Source organism: Somniosus microcephalus, chromosome 15, assembly GCF_052327205.1.
Source record: "Somniosus microcephalus isolate GS21.2 chromosome 15, FLI_Smic_1.0, whole genome shotgun sequence".
NCBI lineage: Eukaryota > Metazoa > Chordata > Chondrichthyes > Squaliformes > Somniosidae > Somniosus > Somniosus microcephalus.
The window spans coordinates 89,364,468-89,387,688 of record NC_141001.1 but is presented as its reverse complement, the minus strand read 5'-3'; the positions used below and the strand labels follow the sequence as shown (position 1 = coordinate 89,387,688).

The window sequence follows — 23,221 nt, the reverse complement described above, 5'->3', positions numbered from 1 at the left end:
AGATGGTGTATCAGAATTCTGTCTTAAGTAGATGTATAGATATATATAAAGAACTCATTAGGATTATATTTGTGCTAATGCCAGATAACTTTATTAGAAAGTCAATTTAAATTAGTAACTATTTTTAATACCACATTAAAAAGCAAAATCAAGAGAGTTCCCCAGTGTGTAATTGCACTGCCCGTTGAGGTACTGAACCACAAAAACCAAGAACGTTCCAAATTCAAACCCTGAGTACACTGATCTCAGCCGGCGTATTAGATGAGTCACTACAGTTGGCCCCTGCTGGAAGCACTTGGTTTGTGGACAGTATTGGGTACAGGTGCCATGCATTCACTACCTAGGCTCGTGCCTGATGGGGACCTCAGGAAAATATTGAAGGGCTAGAACTGTACTAAAGTTAGCCACAACTGTCGAGAGAAGAGGGGGGAGGAAAAAGGTTGGAGACTTGATAACTGAAATACTTGAAATTTATTTCATCAATATTGAAGGAGAAGGTAAGAATAGGGAAAAGTGCTTACAATGTACTATCGTGAGAAAACCTTACTTTAGGAAAGTGCATAACCGATGCCAGCAGAGGGACAATCAATGAGTCATTGCACTGCATATTCTGCAGATCAACAACGATTTGCATTTATTTAGCGCCAGTAAAGTAGTAAAACGTCCCAGGGCACTTCACAGGAGCGTTATCAAACAAAATTTGACACAGAGCCACAAGGAGATATTGGGGCAGATGAGAGAGGTTTTAAGGAGCATCTTAAAGGAGGAAAGAGAGGTGGAGGGGTTCAGGGAGAGAATTCCAGAGCCTCGGGCCTTGGCAGCTGAAGGCACGGCCGCCAATGGTGGTGTGATTAAAATCAGGGATGCGGAAAAGGCCAGAATTCGAGGAGCGCAGATATCTCCGGCACGGCAGGGGGTTGTAGGGCTGGAGGAGGTTACAGAGATAGCGGTGGGTGAGACTGTGGAGGGATTTGAAAACGAGGATGAGAATTTTAAAATCAAGGCACTGCTCAACCGGGAGCCAATGTAGGTCAGCGAGCACAGTGGTCATGGGTGAATGGGACTTGGTATGACACCAACTCCCTGTCTTTGTATGTGGGACTTCCCACGAAACCTCCACTCATTATCCTGTAGCTAATGTCTGCTGACTGGATTTCTTGACATGGAAATCTGAAATGGCAGAATTAAACAGGAAGTGAAACTTCCAGAGAAAATACTTTTGGATATTCTCTGAATTGGGAGGTGGGTGTACTTTATATTGAAAGTGCTCTGCTTTGCATCTATTGTCCGAGGCTTTCCTGTGTTGTGCCATAGAGTTTAGGCAGACATTTGACGGGTAGGGGTGGAAGTAGATATGGGTGCACACAACACCGAGGACTAATCCCATTGGTGTTTCTACATGTTTCCACTGGCAGTGACATCAGGCACTGGAAATACCCATTGGTTCTGGTCTAGAATTATTGCTGTAGAACAAGGTTAATCTTCTGAAGCAGAAGCCCTCCCATTTCTCTATCTCTGACACCCTACATAACTGGTCTCCCCAGAATTTCTAAGGCCGCCTACTCGTGGGGGTTGAAGGCCGAATAAAAGCTTCTTGCGAACTACCCCCCCTCCCCCGTCACACTCTTTTCCTTGTATTGTGAGAAGCAGTCTTCTTAAAGGATTAAAGGAAAAGTCAGGCAGTGTGAAAGGTCAGTTAGCTCTCAGACAGCAGACATGTATAATACTGGTAGGCAGAATAATGATGAATGATACTTTTGAAATTTCAATCCATGCTTTAACTTGAATGCCTGCAGAGGGGTTAGTGAGGCAATGGCCATGAAATGCAAAATGGGTGTTCGGGTCCCTGGGGAGGCACTGAGTACAGTCTGAGGTTTGAAGTAATCGGCAGCATAGATGCTTCGAGGTGGGAGCAGGTGGTCACACTTGGCTTACTCACCCTTCTTCGATCATTAAACATGCTGCAATCCTGCACTGCTGTTCAAGGGTGTGGAGGAGGTGGCACTGACATTAAAGCCACCTCCTTCCACTGCTACAGTCAGATAAACAACAACTTGCATTTATGTAGCGCCTTTAACGTTGTTAAACTTCTTAAGGTGCTTCACAGGAGTGTCATCGAACATACTTTGACACCATCAGGCGATATTAGGGCAGATGACCAAAAGGTTGGTCAAAGAGGTAAGTTTTAAAGAGCGTCTTAGAGGAGGAGAGAGAGAGAGGCGGAGAGGTTTAGGAAGGGAATTTAAGCTTGGGGCCAAGGCAGCTGAAAGCACGGCTGCCAGTGGTGGAGCGATTAAAACCGGCGATGCGCAAGAGGCCAGAATTGGAGGAGTGCAGAGATCTCGGAGGGTTGTAGGGCTGGAGGAGATTACAGCGATGGGGAGGGGCGAGGCCATGGAGGGATTTGAAAACAAGGATGAGAATTTTAAAATTGAGGAGTTGCCAGACCCGGGAGCCAGTGTAGGTCAGCGAGCACAGGGGTGATGGGTGAATGGGACTTGGTGCGAGTTAGGACACGGGCAGCCGAGCTTTGGATGAGCTCAAGTTTATGGAGAGTGGATGATGGGAGGGTGGCCAGGGGAGCATTGGAATAGTCAAGTCTAGAGCTAACCTAGATAAGTAAGAGTAGAACCAAGCAAGGGCAGGCCCAACCGGCTTGACCGTAGAGGCGGATGTTGCGGTCAATTGTATCAAAGGTGAGGAGAGAGAATACACCACGATCCCAGTCTCAGAAAATGCCGTGCATGACTTTGGTTAGGGCTATTTTGGTCCTGTGGGAGAGGGTGGAAACTGATTGGCAGAATTCAAATAAAGATGGTCGCAGATCTTGAAGTGACGAGAACTTTGGAAAGGAAATGTCTTGAGTCTCTCCAAACAGATATTCTTCCCCGTCACAGCACCGAAATGACCCTAACCAACACATCTTTTCAATGTTTACTTCATTATTGCATTTATTCTATAAAACCACATTCTTGTTTGAAATACTACATAAATCAGACATACTGGTGAGAAGTGATCAAGCAGTTATTTTTCAAATGTCATTGAACTCTTTCTAAAGTTTTAAATTGTTAATTCAAGTTGATCCTTTGAGACTTGCATATTTTTTGCAGCAAAATACTTGGGTCCTCATTGTGCTGCTAGAAATGTTGCTGCTGACTCTTCAGGCTGTTAATCCTGTCCCAAATCACAGGAAGCGGGTTTTCCTGCAGTCAGAGCCTGTCGAAGCACAAGTCAGCTTCCTGCCTTGATGAGCAGGTGGCCGTTGGAGGGAAACACAAGAGACTTGGGAAAGGCCAAAGAAAAAAAAGGCACATCACTAAGGGAGCAAAAGGATATTATTTAAAAGTTAATAAATTCCCCCCTGGGATTGGTTATCTTCCTTGCTTGCAATGGTAGGGTGTTCTTGAGGGCCCAGTATGGGACCTATACCAGCTCTTGGACATCCCCAAAGTCTCTGCTGGATGTAAGGGGAGCAACCCATTGGAATTTAGGATGGAAACATAGAAGATAGGAGCAGGAGTAGGGCATTCGGCCCCTCGAGCCTGTTCCGCCATTTAATGAGATCATGGCTGATCATCCAAATCCAGTACCCTGTCCCTGCTTTCTCCCCATATCCCTTGATCCCTTTAGCCTTAAGAAATATATCTAACTCCTTCTTGAATATATTTAATGAATTGGCCTCAACTGCCTTCTGTGGTACAGAATTCCACAGGTTCACCACTCTCTGGGTGAAGAAATTCCTCCTCATCTCAGTCCTAAATGGCTTACCCCTTATCCTTAGACTGACCCCTGGTTCTGGACTCCCCCGCCATTGGGAACATTCTTCCTGCATCTAGTCTGTCTAGTCCTGTTAGAATTTTATAAGTTTCAATGAGATCCCCTCTCATTCTTCTAAACTCTAGCGAGGAGCAGACACACTGCACAGAAACACAGCAAATCCAAGTTCTGCCTCAAATTCCTAGCCCTGCAAAGGCAGTCTACATGAGCTGCACCCTCCCCCACCCCAGTAATTACGTCTCCTTCGCTTTTTTAAAATCTGGAATGTTGGTGAATAAATGAGTTACAATAATGTTGACTTGTGAATGGAAGTGCTGAAGTAGCCTGTGTTAACAGTCATACCTGTGTATAGCTGGTTAGTGCTGTCCACTTCATGCTATAGGCATGTAGAATCAATTTTTTTTGCACTTGATCTTAAATGGGATTATTTCAATGGTTGTTAGTTGTAAATGTTCGGTAGTTACTGCCACTTTTACACAATTATAATTATTTGATTGGTTAGCCAGAGTATTTAGTTTAGGCTAGAAATTCTATAAGTGCTGGACCAAAGAAATTATATTGCCATTTAATACTTCAAATTTAAGTTGGAGAAATGATAACGGCAACAGTTCTGTTTTTGCATCAATGATTAGATATGACAGGGTATGGATATAAATTTTAAAGTTCATATATTATCATTGCAACAGATTCTTTCAAAATTGCAGCATAATTTTACTGAAAGAAATAAAAACCAAAAATGCTGAAAATACACAGGTCAGTCAGCATCTATAAAGAGGTAAAACTTTTACGTTTAAACGCTTATCAGAAGTGAAAACTAAAAGAATTAAAATCATTTTGGTGTGGTTGGAGAAAAGAGAAACAGATACTTCAGTCACATAGATGGAATTAATGGGTTGATTCGTTGCTAATAGAAAACTACTGGATAATAAAGATCATCAGTGAGGTGATAGAAAAACATTTTAAAACAACAAAACAACTTGCAATTGCAGAGAGTGAAAAGACAAGGGAGGGGCCCCAGACAAACAAAGTGGGGAAAAAACACCACAAATGACAAGAAAATGGTGGAAATTGGATAGAGAAGAAAAAACTGCACATGCAGGAGGTCTGAAATGAAAACAGAAAATGCTGGCAAAATGCAGTGAGACTGCCAATCCCAATGAAAGAAAAAAACAGGCCAACGGCACACCAGAGACTGCACTTCCAAAAGCCTTCTGATAAGGAGTTGGAGTTGGGCTCCAATCCGCTGTGCAGTTGTTAAACTTTTCAAGAACAAGATTTGCTCCCTTTCGCAGTTTAGATTTGTTACTTTTAGTTATAAACACAGAAAAATCTGCAAACGCACATCTGAAAGAAAAAGATGTTAACATTTAAGGTGGGCCTTTTCACTTTCAGATGCTGACTCAGCTCCCTCCTGAATCACTTTTTTCAGCATTTATATCGGAGATTATCGCACATCTTTGAAATGACTTGGACTGGTGATCTTTTTAAGTTTTTACGAATGCAATTACTTACAGCTGGTGTACACTGATTTAGTCCTGAAACATTCTTTTGGTGGGGTGGAGACATTTTATTTTATATATATCTACGGATTCTTTTGTTTGTCAAGGCTGGAAATGTATCTTTTTTTAATAATCTCTTGTTCAAACGTTCCACTGCCAAAATAGCACACTTAAAAAAAAAAGTAAACATACAGTAATGTTTAATTTACTATTTCTTATATTTAAATAAAAACCATGTCAGCAGTCAGTGTGTCTCTGTTCTCTTGCCTTCTTCATTTCACATGAGGAATGTTCTGAAAATTGTGAATTGGTGCCAAAACTGCTGGCTTCATATTCTGGCATTTACCAGACTTTGAGGTTTAAATGTCTGGAACAAGCATTTATATAAAAATTCAAATCGGGGAAACACATTTTTATTTTGCAAGTGATGCATTTTTCTGATGGAGGAAGGGCGAATTATATATGAATAGAACATACTGTTGTTTCTAGTGCAATAACCTCTTTACCCTTTGCATTGTCCCCATTGGATGTGTCATGAGTTATGTTAGCCTGAGATTGGCAGCTTCAAGACTAATTTGACGTTGACCTTTCTGTAGGTTTGTTTGAATTATTTCCCTTTGCTGAGTAATTCGGAAAATTATAATTCTCATTAGGTAGCTCCCAAATAAGAACACGTGAACACCGCAAAGACGTGAAATTATTTGCAACAATTGGGCATCCGGCAAAAAAGTGAAAGGCAAGCAGAAATGTGGACTATTGTTTTTACATTGTGTTTGAGAATTTCAAACTCCTGAACATTTTGATAGCGTGCAAATTAAACTGGGATAATTGGAAAATAAGAACTGAGGCTGGAAATGGGGTTAACATTTGCAGTCAGTTGCTCAAGTAATTAAACAAAAAACTATTTGTAGCCTAATACCAACAATCTTGATACCAATATACATGTTTATCTTGACTTTTTGCATTGGAACACAATGTTTGCTGATTGACCAAACTGAATTAATTGTTAACTGATCAGATTAAGCAGACTATATAAACCACGTTTTAAGAGGGTTCTGTTTATATGAAAAGTAATCCTTTGGCATGAAGTTGGACTCGGGGTTTCACTAAAATTTGGAAAATTTGTTGAAATGGCTTGCAAATTGCCTTAAGTATGCAGTTCCAGAGATGATCTTGTTTTGTTTCTGGCGTATGTACAAACAAGATAGTGCGCACGCTCTCTCTCAAACAGACTCTTCTTGGAGCTTCCGAGGCCTTGGTGTGTGTTTGACTTGTTCAGATGATACCCTTACACTTACTGTAAATGAGCTGATCTCGCATAGTTTGGAATCAGACAAATCGGAGGAGATTTGATAGCCTATTTAAGCATAGACGGATGCTTTTATGTGGAAATTTTGGAATTTCTCTGTAGAAAGCATTGAATAAAATATTTCCTTGCACTAGATACACATGTGGCATATGAGGTATGTTGGAAGATTCAAGTTTTGAGGGATTTTGAAAAGTAATTTAATTTATATTAACCTGTTCCGTTACTGACGAAACTTTTATATCTTTTGTATTTTTTTTAATTCAGAAAGTGGTGAGTGTGAACAATCCTCTCTTCCTCCCACTCATTCCACCTCGGTCGCAAGGCTTCACTGCTGTTGTTCTCACCTACGACCGTGTCGAGAGTCTGTTCAGAGTGATCACTGAAATTTCTAAGGTGCCCAGCCTTTCCAAGTTGCTAGTTGTGTGGAACAATCAGAATAAGAGTCCACCTGAAGGTAAGATGTCAATTCGGTATCACTTTATGGATAGATATGGGAAGAAAGGAGTTATGGGGAAGTAATAAAACCAAAGCATCAGATGATATAAACAAAGCATCCGATGACTGCAGTGGCTCAGCCATTGTGCATAGTTTGTATTTTTAAGTCCTAAAAATTAGATTTTCAAACCTTCTCTGAGTGGGCAACTTTGTTATCCAAGCAACTGGAATTTCATCCATAAACCCCTCTGCCTCTCCACCTCCTTGTCTTCCTCTAAGTGCCTCCTTAAAACCCACCTCTTTGACTAAGCATTTGGTAATCCTGCCTAATATTTCCTCCTTTGTCTCGGTGTCCATTTTTGTCTGATTATGCCCCTGTAAAGTGCCTTGAGACATTTTTCTATGTCAGAGGCGCAATATAAATCCAAGTTGTTGTTGAAGAATTTGCATCCATTTTCCCATAGCTTGCATTGGATCAGAAATTTGCCACGAGAAGCTACAGGCACTAAATGTCTGTCTTTTTTAGTTAAGAAATTAGGGTTAAGGGTCATTGACTTAATGCAGGATGCCAACAAGGTTGAAAAGACTAAACAGGATGAAGTACATCAAAAATTACTGAATAAATGACACTAAGCTTGGGGTTGAGAAGCTTAAAAGATTATACAAGAGAAAAACTGAGAGGTATGGATCCACAGTTTTGAGATCTAGGAAAAGAATGAGTAGGAGACCGTAATGAGTTCAATATAGTGGGAATTTAGAAATCCCTCCCTCCCCCCCCCCCCCCCCCCCCCCCCACCACAGATATGGGAGCAATATTGGAAGTTTTTAGATGGACTTAAGATCGTAAGATTTATAAACTTAGGAGTTGCTTAGCATAAAAGTGTTTGGCATGGAAGAGAAAACCTCTTGGAGGGAGCTTTAGCAGTGAACGAGATATGGGAGTTCCAGTGGAATGCAGAAGAGATACTGAGGTCAACTATGTAGATGATGATACAGGACTACAGGTGTAAGATAAGAGGTATTAGCTATTGGTTAGACTTGTGAGCGACCATCTTTGCAGAATTGAAAGAATCAAGATTTTTATACTCGGTGAAGAGTATGGAAGAGATAAAGCTGTAGTGATCCATCCAATTCAGTAAGCACGATGGGCAATCTATCTGAAGGCACTTGAGTAGAATCATTAGCAAAAGCCTGGATAGGATTGGATGGTGAGTGAGGGAGGTCATTGATAGAGAGGGTATGAAGAGTGGGAGAGAGGATACAGCCTTGAGAAGTCTTTAACAGAGAGGAAAAATCCATACGCAAGTCAAACTCGAACAACAACAACAGCTTGCATTTGTATAGTGCTTTTAACATAGTAAAAACGTCTCGAGTGTAATCGGACAAAATTTAACACCGAGCCGCAAAGAGATATTACAGGTGACCAAAAGCTTGGTCAAAGAGGTAGGCTTTAAGGAGTGATTTAAAGGAGAAGTGAGAGGTAGAGAGGTATAGGGAGGGTGGCTAAAAGCAGAGCCAACAATGGTGTTGCAATGAAAATTGGGGATGTGCAAGAGGCCATAATTGGAGGATCGCAGACATTTCGGAGGGTTATAGGGCTGGAGGGCGTTAGAGATGGGGAGATGCGAGGCAACGGAGGGATTTGAACACAAGGATGAGAATTTTAAAGTCGAGGCATTGCGGGACCGGGAACCAATGTAGGTCAGTGAGCGCAGAGGTGATGGGTGACCAGGACTTGGTGCGAGTTAGGATATGGGCAACAGAGTTTTGGGCGAACTCAAGTTTATGGAGTTTGGGAGGCCAGCCAGGAGCGCATTGGAATAGTCGAGTCTGTAGGTAACAAAGGCACGGATGTGGGTTTCGGCAGCAGGTGAGCTGAAGCAGGGGCGGAGACTGATGACATTAAGGAGGCGGAAGTAGGCACTCTTGGAGATGAAGAGGGTGTTGAGGATATGGGGTCTAAACTGAATATATTTAAGAAGGCGATAGATAGATTTCTAGACACAAAAGGCATCGAGGGGTATGGGGAGAGCGGGAATATGGTATTGAGATAGAGGATCAGCCATGATCATATTGAATGGCGGAGCAAGCTCAAAGGGCCGAATGGCCTACTCCTGCTCCTATTTTTCTATGTTTCTAAAGCTCAGCAGAGGGTCAAATAGGACGCCATGGTTGTGAACAGTCCAGTTCAGCCCCTCGGTGGCCAGGGAGGGGAATGGATTCGGTGGCCAGGGAGGGGAATGGATTCGGTGGCCAGGGAGCAGAGTTTGTGGCGGGGACTGAGTACAATGGCTTCCTCATTAGAACACTTTGTTTAACTCTAGAATTGTGCAGTGGAAGGACTTGGAATTAAGTCACTCCAGGTACTCTTTCTCTTCCACTGACCCTTTCAATTCTGTTGAAATCATCTGTTGCATGTGTTCTGCATTCTTTGAAGGACAGAAGTGTTTTATTGATTACATAAAGAGGAATAGCAGTCCATGCCTTCATCTAGGCTTGTACTACTGGAAATATTTTGATTGATGTGCTTTTGCTTGTTTAAAAAGTGAATGATCGAAAAGCCACATTCACTTTCCTAGAATAAATATTTCACTTCCACTGTATAAAGCATAAAATACAGTTATTGCCTTTTAAAATAATCTCTTTCTAGAAGAAGCAGGTTTGTGAGCTGGTGGTTGTGCAGATAAGAAAATCAGTACCACCTGGTTTTAAGGTCTGCCAGTAAGCTCTAACCTTTTTGTTCTAACTTAAACTCTCAATTACTGCTAGTAATGCAAGCCTTTTCTTTTGCAAAGATTTGTAATTTATAGCCAATTAAACTCAGGAAGTTATTGAAGATTTAGAGTAATGAAACAGACTGTGAAGTATACACATCCCAATCATTTGCGGTACTCTAGCTGATAAGCAGTAGTAGTTACGTGCAGAGGTTTACCACAGTCTAAAAGGGCGTCTGTTTTAAAAAAAAAAACTGGAAATCAGTGCTTTGATATGAAATGTGCTAGTTTATAAGCTTTTCAAATTATTTGCTATGTAGTTAAATAATGTAAAACGTCACTAATTTTTGACGGTTTTCTTTATTCACATTTAATCATAAACAGTGCAGCGATTGTTTTGGTTCCCAAGTTGCTTTTTTGTACAGTAGCCTGTATTAGCGCACAGAGTGAAACAGAATTGCAGTTATGGTATTCCCAGCCTCCTCCCCCACAAACCAAAACAAGCTGGGCACTCCAAAATTAAACCAAGAGTTGAAAAAAGCAGTAGAAGAGATTTATGACCCAAGCCTAACCTTGTGCCTATAGTAAATCATTATTTAACTGTAACACGACTCAGGAATGAAGAGAAAAAAGGGATGAGTCTATACCTAAACATTGAACTATTTTTCTCTCTTCAAATGCTGGCGAACCTGTTGTATAATTCTAGCATGCTCTTTTTATCAGGTTTTCTGTCTGTTGACAAATGTGGATTGTATGCTTCCCAAACACTCTTGTAATGCTTGGCATTGTCGACCCTCTTTTGTACCACATGTGCACAGTAAAGACGTGACCACTTCTTCTCCAACTTTGTGTGGGATGCAATTTTTTTTTTTAAATCACATCTGTTATAGCTCTAATAATTCTTGTAAAGTACGAGTCCGCATCAGAAGCAACTTCCCACCAGTAGCCTGGTGCCCCTTATTCCCACCATGGCAGTGAAGTGCTGCTCGCCATCGCCTCCCTCCAGTCCAAGTCTCAGGCTTGGTTTCCTCATTGACCTGTGCAATCGCAGTGTTCAGGAAGCTGACAGAAAAGTGTCCGTTAAAAACCCAGTATTAAAATATGTTCATTTAATTTTGGGTATCTTTTCCTCATAAATTTCTGCAGGCTTGAGGAACCATCCCAAATTATTCAACCTATAGCTTTCCTGCTGACACACCAGTCTGTTGACAGCTTTCAAAAGAAACACAGCTGTTTGGACCATTTTTTTTTTCAACTAAGTTTTTTTAACATTGTAATGCCTGATCTCCTACCAGGTGATAGCTGGATATCTTGGGAGGCAGTAGGGGTACATTCTTCACTCTTCCTACTCTATAATCTACTTAGCACTGTCAAAAAGAGTCGTGTGTCCTGTCCAACACATGAATTAAGAAATCTGCAAAAGTAAAACATAATTGGCAAGGATTTTCTTTTATTAAAAAAAAATAAAAAAATTATTGAGCTAAATTTTGCTGTGAAAATAACAGTGAGGCTCATGACGCTCACCGTTATTTATGCGCAAATTGGACAGCAACTTCCGGCTAGCGCACATGCACAGTTGCTATCCAAGATGCGACGTTCCTCTGTAAGCTTCCCGAAAACAGCATCTCTCCTTCTGACTCACCATTCAAATGTATTGAACGGAACGAAGATCCTGTACTGACGTCGTAGATACAGACTAAACCCACCTAAAAAAGTTAGGGCTTGTCCATTTCAGTCTAAGTACCCTTTTAACGGTGTGGTAAGTTTTAATTACTGCCAAACAACCTCTCTGGCACTGAAAATTAACCTTTACAAGTGTGGAATCTCATTCCTTCAGCTTTTAATTATTGTTGGAGATTTTTTTTTAAGTTAATACCTTTTTACTTTTTGCCTCTTTTATCTCTCGCTGAATCCAGTCTTTCTTTCCAAGTCTTTATTTCACTTTCTGTACCTGATTTGACATAGGATTACATAGGATATACAGCACAGAAACAGGCCATGCGTCCCAACCAGTCCATGCCAGCGTTTATGCTCCACTCGAGCCTCCTCCCGTCTTTCCTCATCTAAATCTATCAGCGTAACCCTCTATTCCCTTCTCCCTCATATGCTTGTCCAGCCTCCCCTTAAATGCATCTACACTATTCACTTCAACCACTCCCTGTGGTAGCGAGTTCCACATTCTCACCACTCTTTCGGTAAAGAAGTTTCTTCTGAATTCCCTATTGCATTTCTTGGTGACTCTCTTATAGTGATAGCCTCTAGTTATGCTCTTCCCCACAAGTGGAAACATTCTCTCTCTAGCCATTCTATCAAAACCTTTCATCATTTTAAAGACCTCTATTAGGTCACCCCTCAGCCACCTTTTTTCAAGAGAAAAGAGACCCAGCCTGTTCATCCTTTCCTGATAGGTATACCCTCGTATTTCTGGTATTATCCTTGTAAATCTTCTCTGCACCCTCTCCAGTGCCTCAATATCCTTTTTAGAATATGGTTACCAGAACTGTACGCAGTACTCTGTGTGGTCTAACCAAGGTTCGATACATGTTTAGCATAACTTCCCTACTTTCCACTTCTATCCCTCTAGAAATAAACCCTAGTGCTTGGATTGCTTTTTTATGGCCTTGCTAAACTGTGGTGCAACTTTTAGTGATTTGTGTATTTGTACGCCGAGATCCCTTTGTTACCTAGACTCGCACCCTCCAAGTGAAAAGTGACCTCCCTATTCTCCCTACCAAACTAATACCTCACATTTATCTGTGTTGAACTTCATTTGCCAATTATTTGCTCATTCTGCAATTTTATTAATGTCCTCCTGTAACTTGTTGCAGTCCTCCTCAATATTGATTACACCCCCCCCCCCCCCCCAATTTGGTATCGTCTGCAAATTTAGAAATTGTGCTATTGATGCCAAAGTCTAAATCATGTAAATTGTGAACAGCAGTGGTCCCAGCACTGATCCTTGTGGAGCGCCACTACCCACCTTCTGCCACTGTTAATAGCCACCCTTTACTCCCACTCTCTCTTGAAGCCAGCTAGCAATCCATTCTGCTGCTTGTCCCCTGACTCCGCATTCTCTGACCTTATTCATTAGTCTATTATGGGTATCTTATCGAAGGCTTTTTGAAAATCTAGATAAATTACATCTACTGCCTTACTGAATTCACTATTCTAACTTACACTTCCTGGTTCATACCCTGTGCTGCTCATTAACGATTCTTCAATCTGATTGGTTATTGAGACACACAGCTGCTTGCCCTGTTCCTACAAGTCCCAGATATCTTGTAGTGGGTGCTCCGATGTTTGGCTGACAATAGCTTGCCCTGCAAAAACCCATAGAAAGTCTGTGGGCAAGTGCAAGTCTAATTTAGGGATATCCATAATTGTCATTTTCACAAAGTCACGTAGTATTTGGGGAAATGAAGGTTATTGCTCTGTGTAGTTCTATGCAACAGTTAATTTTTTTTAAAGATGGTGGGATGGAGAGGAGTAAAGGAGTACTTTCTATAATCTTGAGAAGGATGAAAGTTATGGATAGCTCTTGAGCAAATTTAGTAAACTCAGTATTGTTTGATACAAGACTGAACTCCCAGAATTCTCAGTCTATCTCAATCTTCAGTTAACCCATTTACTGCACCAGAGTATCCAATGGGTGATTCAAGTTTTCCCTTTCTGGGCCTGTCTTAATACCTTATTTTTATTAGGATTTTGCAGTTGAGATGGGTGAATGTGATGTAGGCTTGTAGAATTCTGAATGGCATAAGATTGTGAAGTGCGGATAATAACGACTGGGAGGTTATATTATGAAGAAGGCTTTTGGCGAGAGAGGCAGACGTGACTCTCTTTGATTTGTACATGGTATGAAACCTTTTTAAGAGTCCAGCGTTTATGATATAGTACTGTCATTGCAGGATATTGCATTTTATGAGAATGTTGCAATAATGAAAGTCTGGATGCAAATAAAGATTTACTAGCTGTTGTGTAAAAATATTTGACTCTAACTTAACTAGAGAGGTGATTTGCATAACTAAAGCATTTAGGCATGGGCAGCTTCAGAGATATCTGTAAAGGTGTCTGTATGTACCTTAGAGTAGTGGTCAAGTAATCCAGAGCACGATAGTTCAAAGCCTGGGAATAAAAAGCTAGTATCAATAAAATAGTGACCACGAAGCTACCAGATTGTCGTTAAAAACTCAACTGGTTTACTAATGTCCTTTAGGGAAGAAAACCTACCATCCTTACCTGGTTTGGCCTATACATGAGTTCATCAATGTGATTGACTCTTAACTGCCCTTTGAAACAGCCTAGTATCAATAAAGAAGGCAGCCCATCATCACCTCTCGGTGCATTCTAAACATTACACGGCTTCTATTGCTGGTACTGTAGTCAGTAAATGGTAAATTCACGAGCAGTTAACATTTCTCTATAAATACATTTAATTCTAGAAAATGTGAACATAAATTGATTTTTTAAAATTCGTTTGAGATGTGGGCGTCGCTGGCAAGGCCGGCATTTATTGCCCATCCCTAATTGCCCTTGAGAAGGTGATGGTGAGCCACATTCTTGACCCGCTGCAGTCCGTGTAGTGAAGGTACTCCCACAGTGCTGTTAGGGAGGGAGTTCCAGGATTTTGACCCAGTGACGATGAAGGATCGGCGATATACTTCTAAGTCAGGATGGTGTTTGACTTGGAGGGGAACTTGGAGGTGGTGGTGTTCCCATGCACCTGCTGCCCTTGTCCTTTCAGGTGGAAGAGGTCGTGGGTTTGGGAGGTGTGTCGAAGAAGCCTTGGGGAGTTGCTGCCGTGCATCTTGTAGATGGTATACACTGCAGCCACGGTACGCTGGTGGTGGAGGTGGTGGAGGTGGTGGATGGGGTGTCAATCAAGTGGGCTGCTTTGTCCTGGATGGTGTCGAGCTTCTTGAGTGGAGTGTGTTCCATCACACTCCTTACTTGTGCCTTGTAGATGGTGGAAAGGCTTTGGGGAGTCAGGAGGTGAGACACTCGCCACAGAATACCTAGCCTCGGACCTGCTCTTGTTGCCACAGTATTTATGTGGCTGGTCCAGTTAAGTTTCTGGTCAATGGTGACCCCCAGGATGTTGATGGTGGGGGATTCGGCGATGGTAATGCCATTGAATGGCAAGGGGTGGTGGTTAGACTCTCTCTTGTTGGAGATAGTCATTGCCTGGCACTTCTGTGGTGCGATTGTTACCTGCCACTTATCAGCCCAAGCCTGAACATCGTCCAGGTCTTGTTGCATGCGGGCATGGACTGCTTCATTATCTGAGGAGTTGCGAATGGCACTGAACACTGTGCAGTCATCAGCGAACATCCCCATTTCTGACCTTATGTTGGAGGGAAGGTCATTGATGAAGCAGCTGAAGATGGTTGGGCCTAGGACACTGCCCTGAGGAACTCCTGCAGCGATGCCCCGGGGCTGTGATGATTGACCTTCAACCACCACAACCATCTTCCTGTGCTAGGTATGACTCCAGATTAACAAAAGAACTTGTATTTATATGTTGCTTTTCATGACTTTGGATGTCCCAAAGCACTTTACAGCCAATGAAGCACTTTTTTTTTTGAAGTGTAGTCGCTGTTGTAATGTAGGGAAAGGTGCCAGGCAATTTGCACACAGCTCCCACAAACAGCAATGGGATTAATGGCCAGATCATCTGCTTTACTGATGTTGGGGGATAAATAGCGGCCTGAACACCAGAGAGCTCCGCTGCTCCTCTTTGAATAGTGCCTTAGGATCATTTTTGTCCACCTGAAAGGGCAGACGGGACCTCGGTTTAACATCTCATCTGATTCCTTTTTTAATGAATTGTCTTAAACAGTTGTTGGTTGAAATTGCTGGTCAGTTTTGACAATTTAATGTACTTGCAGTGTCATAGACAAGGTGACCTGTGGGATGAGATTCTAATCATTCCCCTTTGAGATCTATCATTTAATGGTTTCACAGAAGTTAAATCCCAACTAATTATAAATTGTAGGATAATAAAGTTTTCCTCATTGCAGTGTCACCTGCCAGGGAGAATTAATATTTTCTAGTGTTAGAGCAAGGTTATAATTGTGTTAGTTGATGGTATAAGAGGATATTGAGAAATATTACATACTGTTGTTATATAATAGATACAAGAGTGTTGTGTGAAAATTCCTCTTGAACACACATTTCCTGTTGTCTAAAATGAATACATTTACTAGTAATTCTAAAAGATTTTCTTTTATTTCCTTTTTTAAACATGTTTGTGCATGGTTGATTTAATCTTTATTAGATAAACATGACACAAATGTTCTCAAAACCTAAAAATTGAATTGCGACTGTATTTATAAAGACTTATCTCCGTGAATTGTGGTTTGCCCCTCAGGCCAGCTTAAGTTTATTTAAACAGTTTTAATGTGTTTAGTGTTAGTTTGAGGTTGGGGGGATTAGACAGATGTCATCTAAGTCATGCTGACAGTTGCAGGATAGCCTTGAAAGACCCATCTTGAGAAGTACCACAAAGCTGCAGTGTACTACTACTATATAAAATATAATGCTTTAGCTCTTATGTGAAATGGCATTCGCATCACTTCATGCAAAAACAAATTCATTATAAACATGCAATTTTGATCACATTACACATCTTCAAATCACTAGATTTGTTTCACCCAGTTGATCTTTCTCATTTTGGTGGTGCAATATCTGACCGTTTCAAACTGGTTGGGGAGGGAATACCAGCGCTTAGCATATACGTACTGAACAGCACCTCCATTTTGCTTACTGGTCAAGTATGTAGAAAAGAACTGACTGGACAGTATTGTTTGTATCATTTACAGTAGACAGGCTGAGTTTTTCCACTGGCTATGGTGCTACTGTAGCTGATGTGCAGAATTCATGGTAGCAAAATCACCTCTTCAAGGTGGTCTTCCTATTGGTTAAATTTGATTTCTGCAGTGTTACACTGCCCATTTGGCATGCTATGATGTAAAAGATTGCACTACATCAAGGTAGTGTAGGGGTACAACGTAGCAAATGAGCACATTATATAGTGAATTGCTACCTCAATATTTAGGATAATTAGGCACAAAGAACCTTCATTAAAATTATGCCTTTATATTAATTGAGGAAGTGACTTTTTTTGGTTTCGTTTGTCTTTTTATTTTACATTTTCCGCCTTTCCTCTTGCTAGGTATCCACCTACCATTCCCTAGTCAAAAGGGTGGCCAGGCAATTTGATCCCAACTCTCTGCGAATGCTGCTAATTATCTAACCACTAGGAGCTGCGTAGAATATGGTGTGGCGCCAACCGCTTTGTTCCCACTCGATTGCAATAAGCAAGTTAGATGCTTTGTTTTAAAAATAGCATCTCTCCACAAATTCCAGCCATGTGATTTCAAACAATAGAATAAACATTGACCCCTCTAGAAATGTTTTGCTACCAAAATATAGTTAATTTGAAACAATTGTATAAAATTATGGTTATTTCACCAGTAGAAAAGGAGAATAGTGCGGTGAGTTAGACGCTAACCCTTTCAGCTTCTACACCTTGTTTCAAATCCAGCGCCAACGTTGGACTCGTGGGGGGACCCTGGGCAGAGGCTAAGGCATGAGCCCATCCCCGCCCTCCTCCCACCCACACTTTGGATGACTGGCACTACTACTTTAGCCGAATCCACTGCCTCACATCTCCCCTCCCCTCCCCCATGGCTTAGAGCTTTGGGCAATTGCCCTGGTTACTTGCCCCTATAGCTGGTGCTGTCCAACTCTAACTGCTGGGATGGAAGTCCCTTTTGTACAGTGACTATAGCCCATGGAGCTACTTTTGAACATTCAAGGCAACCAAATTGATGGAGGAAGCATATGGTGCCTGAACTAGAATCCCAGGCTCTCTAACACCCTCTCCAGGGTTCACACACCACGAGGGCTGAACATAAACCAAGTGCGTAAGGACTGATTGACCTCGTGCTAATGTCTTTTCGCAGCACGACTCACTACCTAAATATCAGGTGACTCCCCATATTATTTTTCTCATGAGCTATTTTCTCAGCACTATTTTAAAACTTAATTTACTTAGCCAGAATTTCTGTGTGGCGTGGCATTTATCTGACTCGTGGACCTGACTGTTGTATGGTTAGACCTCGTATGAATATTTTATCACGCAGAGATCTGTGTGGGAACTTCTGTTCAGTAGTCTGTATCCATTACACAAGTGGCGGAATGTAACCATATTGGGGAAGTAACTTTCTTAAAATAAAATGCTACTTATGAGCGGAGTCCATCTGTTCTTTTGATCTTTGAATGCAGATGGCTGACATCTTAGATCAAAAGAACTTTAATACCCAGCTCCATGCTCTTTGGTATCCCCAGCCTTCCGCCGGTTCCATGGCCCACTCCCCTGTCTCTGGCCTGTTCCCTTCAGCTCTGCTCACCACTTTTCCTGCAGCCTCCAGCCCTTTTCTCCCCGCCGTGTCCCAAGCCACACTTCAAAAGCTGGTTCCTGGTCTTAATCAGGAACAAGCTTTTGTATTGTGGGCGGAATTTCCAAAAGGCTTCCCCACGACTTTGGGGTAGGACGAGTTATTTAACATGCTTCCAGTTTTGATCGAGCCTTCCCCAATGTCAGAGGGAATTCCACCCCCACACATCAAACGCTCGATCAGTTATGGTCAGGAACCAGTTTTTGATTTACAGAGAAGGAAGTCCCTGAAGGCCTTCTCTGTAACTTAGGGGGAGCCCTCTAGTTTTAAACTACAGTCGTTTCAAAAAAGCACCACTTTAACTAGGCTTTTAGTGTGCAGGGGCAGGATTTCCTAAAAGGCTTCCCCAGTTATTTAACTGGAATTTTTTTCAGTAACTAGGCATTCTCCAAATAGGAGGCTGAGGGGAATAAAAAATTCCCACTCCCTTGTTCTGCCTGAGCATCTGTTCCTTCTCGCCCCTTGCCTATTCACTTGCCCCATGCTTTTTCACTCAGCCTCCTATTGCACCCTGCCCCGAATCCCTGGCCTTCACTCCCACCCTGAACACCTTATCCTTTCCCTAACCCTCATATTGTGTTCCATCCTGGCCATATCGTTCCCAACTGGCTTCCTGCATTCACCACTAGAAAATGTACCCTCCGCCACAACCAGTGGCCCAAAGGCATAGTTATCTGCTGGCATGCAGCACTGTCCAGTTCTCTCCCCTATCTGACGCCCTCTTGTTCTTTCACACTGTCTCCGAGCAATGCACACCCTGAATTCCTGTTCCTTCTCGGCCCTTGCTCTTTCCATCTCCTTTCTACAGCATCCTGCCCCCAGCACCCCAAGCCCCTTTTCCGCTCCTTCCTATCACTCCCCTAACCTGCATCCCATAGCCAGCACCACAAAATACTGTTTTTCCCACCACATCACCTCCCACCCAAAAGGAGAGGAGCGAGGAGCTAGAGAAAAGTTGGAACGATGAGAGGAGAGAGAACAAACGGAGGAGACGGGTAAGAGAGTAAAACCTATCCACCAACTTTCCTTGATCAGTGCTACTGGTGATGTATTAAATATCAAGCACTTCCCATAAGGTTGCACTTTGTTGATTTGTGTGTTGCTTTGTTTTTTTCCAAAAGACTGAAACAAACTGGAGAATTTTCTAAGCTTTATTTCAGGCATGTTTTACATTTAAAATATTAACATCTTGTCCAACTATGTGTGGGCAGATCAGGAGAATGAACGGATGGACCAAAACAGGTGTGTCTCCTGGTCCAATAGGGCCCAGGGCAGTTTGGAACCTATTCTGCTGGGCCCCCCTTCCCCCTAAAGACTGCCTGATCCTGCTTCCCCAATACTTTCAGATCATGGGCCACCTCAGTTCTCCTCGTTCCTTCTCCATCCTCTTGCACCCTCCTGTCCCCAGGACTTGCGCCATTCCTAGATCCCTTGTCACTCTTCTTGCTGCTCATAAACCCCTAGACCACTCCTTCCAGTGCTCCCTGCTCCTGGAACTGCCCGCAGTGCTCCTAAGTAGTGGAACCCCCTGTCCTTTCCTTGATTTTAGATCCCAGAATCTGCCCCAATAATCCCAGAACAAAAGTAAAATACTGTGGATGTTGTAAATCTGAAATAAAAACAGAAAATGATGGAAATACTCCGAGTCTGACTTGGCAGTGTTCCTAGACTATTGGGTCTGCTCCCAGCATTCTCAGACCCCAGGCTCCCATCAAAGTACCTCTAGACTCTGAAGCCCAATCCCAGTACCTTCTGACATTGGGCCCACTTCCCAGTGTTTGCAAAATCCAGGGCTGGCACAGTACTGATAAGTAATATTCCCTGGCACAATGCTTTAACATAATATCCCTCCCCTGTTCTTATAAAATTGCTGACTCACTTGTGCTGTGCCTCAATCTCAGCTATTATAAAAACTTTAAATACATATACACTTCCTATCGCACTTCAGACATCACTTTCTAATGCAAATTTCTGTCAAAAACGTCCTTTTAAAGAAATATAAATTTAAAAATAAGGCAGTCATTTGCAATATACAGGAAACTCTCATTTAAATGGCACCTAAACATCCGGAATTCTCTATTAACCGGCAAAATTCATACTCTGAAAACACCTCAGTAACCGGAAATGTTGCCGAGTCCGAGTCTGAATCTCCCATGGTGGCCGAGTTAGTCAGTGAGGGTAGTTCTCCAAACTGCCACTACTCGGCTTCTTGGCACTGTCAGAAGTCCGAACACCTCAATAACAGGAATCTGACTCTTTGTTAAAAATAGCCCCGGTAGATAACCCTCTCCGTCATCCGGAATTTTTAATCAACCGGCACCATCCCGGTCCCGTCGGTGCCGGATACCAAAGAGTTTCCTGTACAGAAAAACTCTCCAAGAGCACAAAGTACGAGACCACAAATCAAGAACTGCAGGTCTTCTCACCAAGTCAGGGTTCTGATCTCCAGCTTAAACAGCAATTAACCTTTCACCCAGTGTTTACATAACATCAATTAAACTTGTATCCTTCGAAACATGATAGAATTTTACTACACTTCTAAAACGCATCCTCTGATTTACCATGTGCAGTGCAATGATAGATTTCCTGCTAATATTATAAAAACGCATTTCTTGCCCCTCGCACTGTTGCATTCAAATTTGGAGTTTATCCAAAGTACAAAAAAAAGTCAGTTGATGCAAGAGCCAGAATGCCTTAGCTCTGAGTACAATCACACTTCAAAGCCAGAATTGTAACCTGCAGCTGGGAGAGCAATTCAACTAATATCTCGCCCTATGTGTACCGTTTCATTTTAGCAGTAGAAAAATACATCCCATATTACAATATATAACTTGGCCCTTATAAAACAATGGCCTGTAATTTGCAGCCCCTACGGGCACGTATGTGCCCATAAGTGCTGCGCAAGTACCGGGTTTTCGCACGCGAAACATGCGCGAAAACCCGGAACATAAGAAATAGGAGCAGGAGTAGGCCATGTGGCTCCTCGAGCCTGTTCCGCCATTCAATAAGATCATGGCTGATCATCGACCTCAACTCCACTTTCCCACCCGATCTCCATATCCCTTGATTCCCCGAGAGTCCAAAACGATATCTATCTCAGCCTTGAATATACTCCAAACATTCAGCATCCACAGCCCTCTGGGGCAGAGAATTCCAAAGATTCACAACTGAGTGAAGAAATTCCTCCTTATCTCGGTCTTAAATGGCCTACCTCTTATCTTGAGACTATGCCCCCTAGTTCTAGACACTCCAGCCAGGGGAAACAACTTCTCGGCATCTACCATGTCAATCCCCATCAGAATCTTGTATGTTTCAATGAGATCACCTCTCATTCTTCTAAACTCCAGAGAGTATAAGCTCATTCTACATAATCTCTCATCATAGGACAACCCTCTCATCCTAGGAATCAATCTAGTGAACCTTCGTTGCACCGCCTCCAAGGCAAGTATATCCTTCTTTGGATAAGGAGACCAAAACTCTGCACAGTACTCCAGGTGTGGCCTCACCAAAGCCCTGTACAATTGTAGCAAGACTTCCTTACTCTTCTACTCCAACCCCCTCGCAATAAAGGCCAACATGCCATTTGCTTTCCTTATTGCTTGCTGTACCTGCATGCTAGTTTTCTGTGTTTCTTGCACGAGGACACCCAAATATCTCTGACCACCAACATTTGAAAGTTTCTCACCATTTAAAAAATATTCTGTTTTTCTATTCTTCCTACCAAAGTGAATAACCTCACATTTCCCTACATTATACTCCATCTGCCACCTCACTGCCCACTCACTTAGTCTATCTATATCCCTTTGCAGACTCTGTTCTCCTCACAGCTTACAGTCCCACCTAGCTTTGTATAGTCAACAAATTTGAATACATTACACTCGATCCCTTCGTCTAAGTCATTAATATAGATTGTAAATAGCTGAGGCCCCAGCACTGACCCTTGCGGCACCCCACTAGTTACAACCAGCCAACCTGAAAAAGATCCATTTATCCCTACTCTCTCTTTTCTGTCTGTTAACCAATCCTCTATCCATGTTACTATATTGCCCCCAACCCCATGAGCCCTTATCTTGTGTAATAACCTTTTATGTGGCACCTTATCGAATGCCTTTTGGAATTCCAAATATACTACATCCACTGGTTCCCTTTTATCTACCCTGCTCGTTACATCCTCAAAAAACTCTTAATAAATTTGTCAAACACTATTTCCCTTTCATAAACCATGTTGACTTTGCCGAATCATGGTATGATTTTCTAATTGCCCTGATACCACTTCCTTAATAATGGATTCCAACATTTTCCCGACGACTGAATCTTTGGAATTCTCTGCCCCAGAGGGCTGTGGATGCTGAATGTTTGGAGTATATTCAAGGCTGAGATCGATAGATTTTTGGACTCTCGGGGAATCAAGGGATATGGAGATTGGGCGGGAAAGTGGAGTTGAGGTCGATGATCAGCCATGATCTTATTGAATGGTGGAGCAGGCTCGCGGGGCCGCATGGCCAACTCCTGCTCCTATTTCTTATGTTCCGGGTTTTCGCGTATGTTTCGCGTGCGAAAACCCGGTACTTGCGCAGCACTTATGGGCACATACGTACCCGTAGGGGCCGCAAATTACAGGCCATTGTTTTATAAGGGCCAACTGGCCTGTAGTTCCCTATTTTTCTCTCTTCCCTCCTTTCTTGAACTTGCGATCTGTGAAGAATCTTCTTGACAGATCCAACGCATCCCCGGGAAAAGGGCATCCGTAGGCAGAGTTGGGCTATTTGCCCAACTTCTGCCCGGTAAATGCCTGTGAAATTGTTATGCCTGGTACAATAAGGTACGGTTATTTTTAGCCCCTTTTAAAACACAAAAAAAAAAATTAATTACATTTTTGTTTTAAATGTTTAATTTAATGGCGTTTTAATTAATTTTAAATGTAATTTTTTTAAATTTATTTGATGTGTACATGTCTTTTTTGGAGTATTCCCCTTCATGTTCATGGGGATTCCATACATACAGAATCCCCATAAACATGAAAGG

General features: G+C 42.2%; 1 protein-coding gene across 3 annotated transcripts in view; it reads left to right on the top strand.

The window, feature by feature from the left end:
• ext2 (exostosin glycosyltransferase 2) overlaps nt 1-23,221 on the top strand; it is a 168,293-nt gene that overhangs the window by 95,215 nt on the left and 49,857 nt on the right. For all 3 annotated transcript variants that reach the window (XM_086008106.1, XM_086008104.1, XM_086008105.1), the window contains one exon: nt 6,850-7,039. In XM_086008106.1, the coding sequence (XP_085864232.1) occupies nt 6,850-7,039 (190 nt within the window). The remainder of the gene's footprint in view (nt 1-6,849; nt 7,040-23,221) is intronic.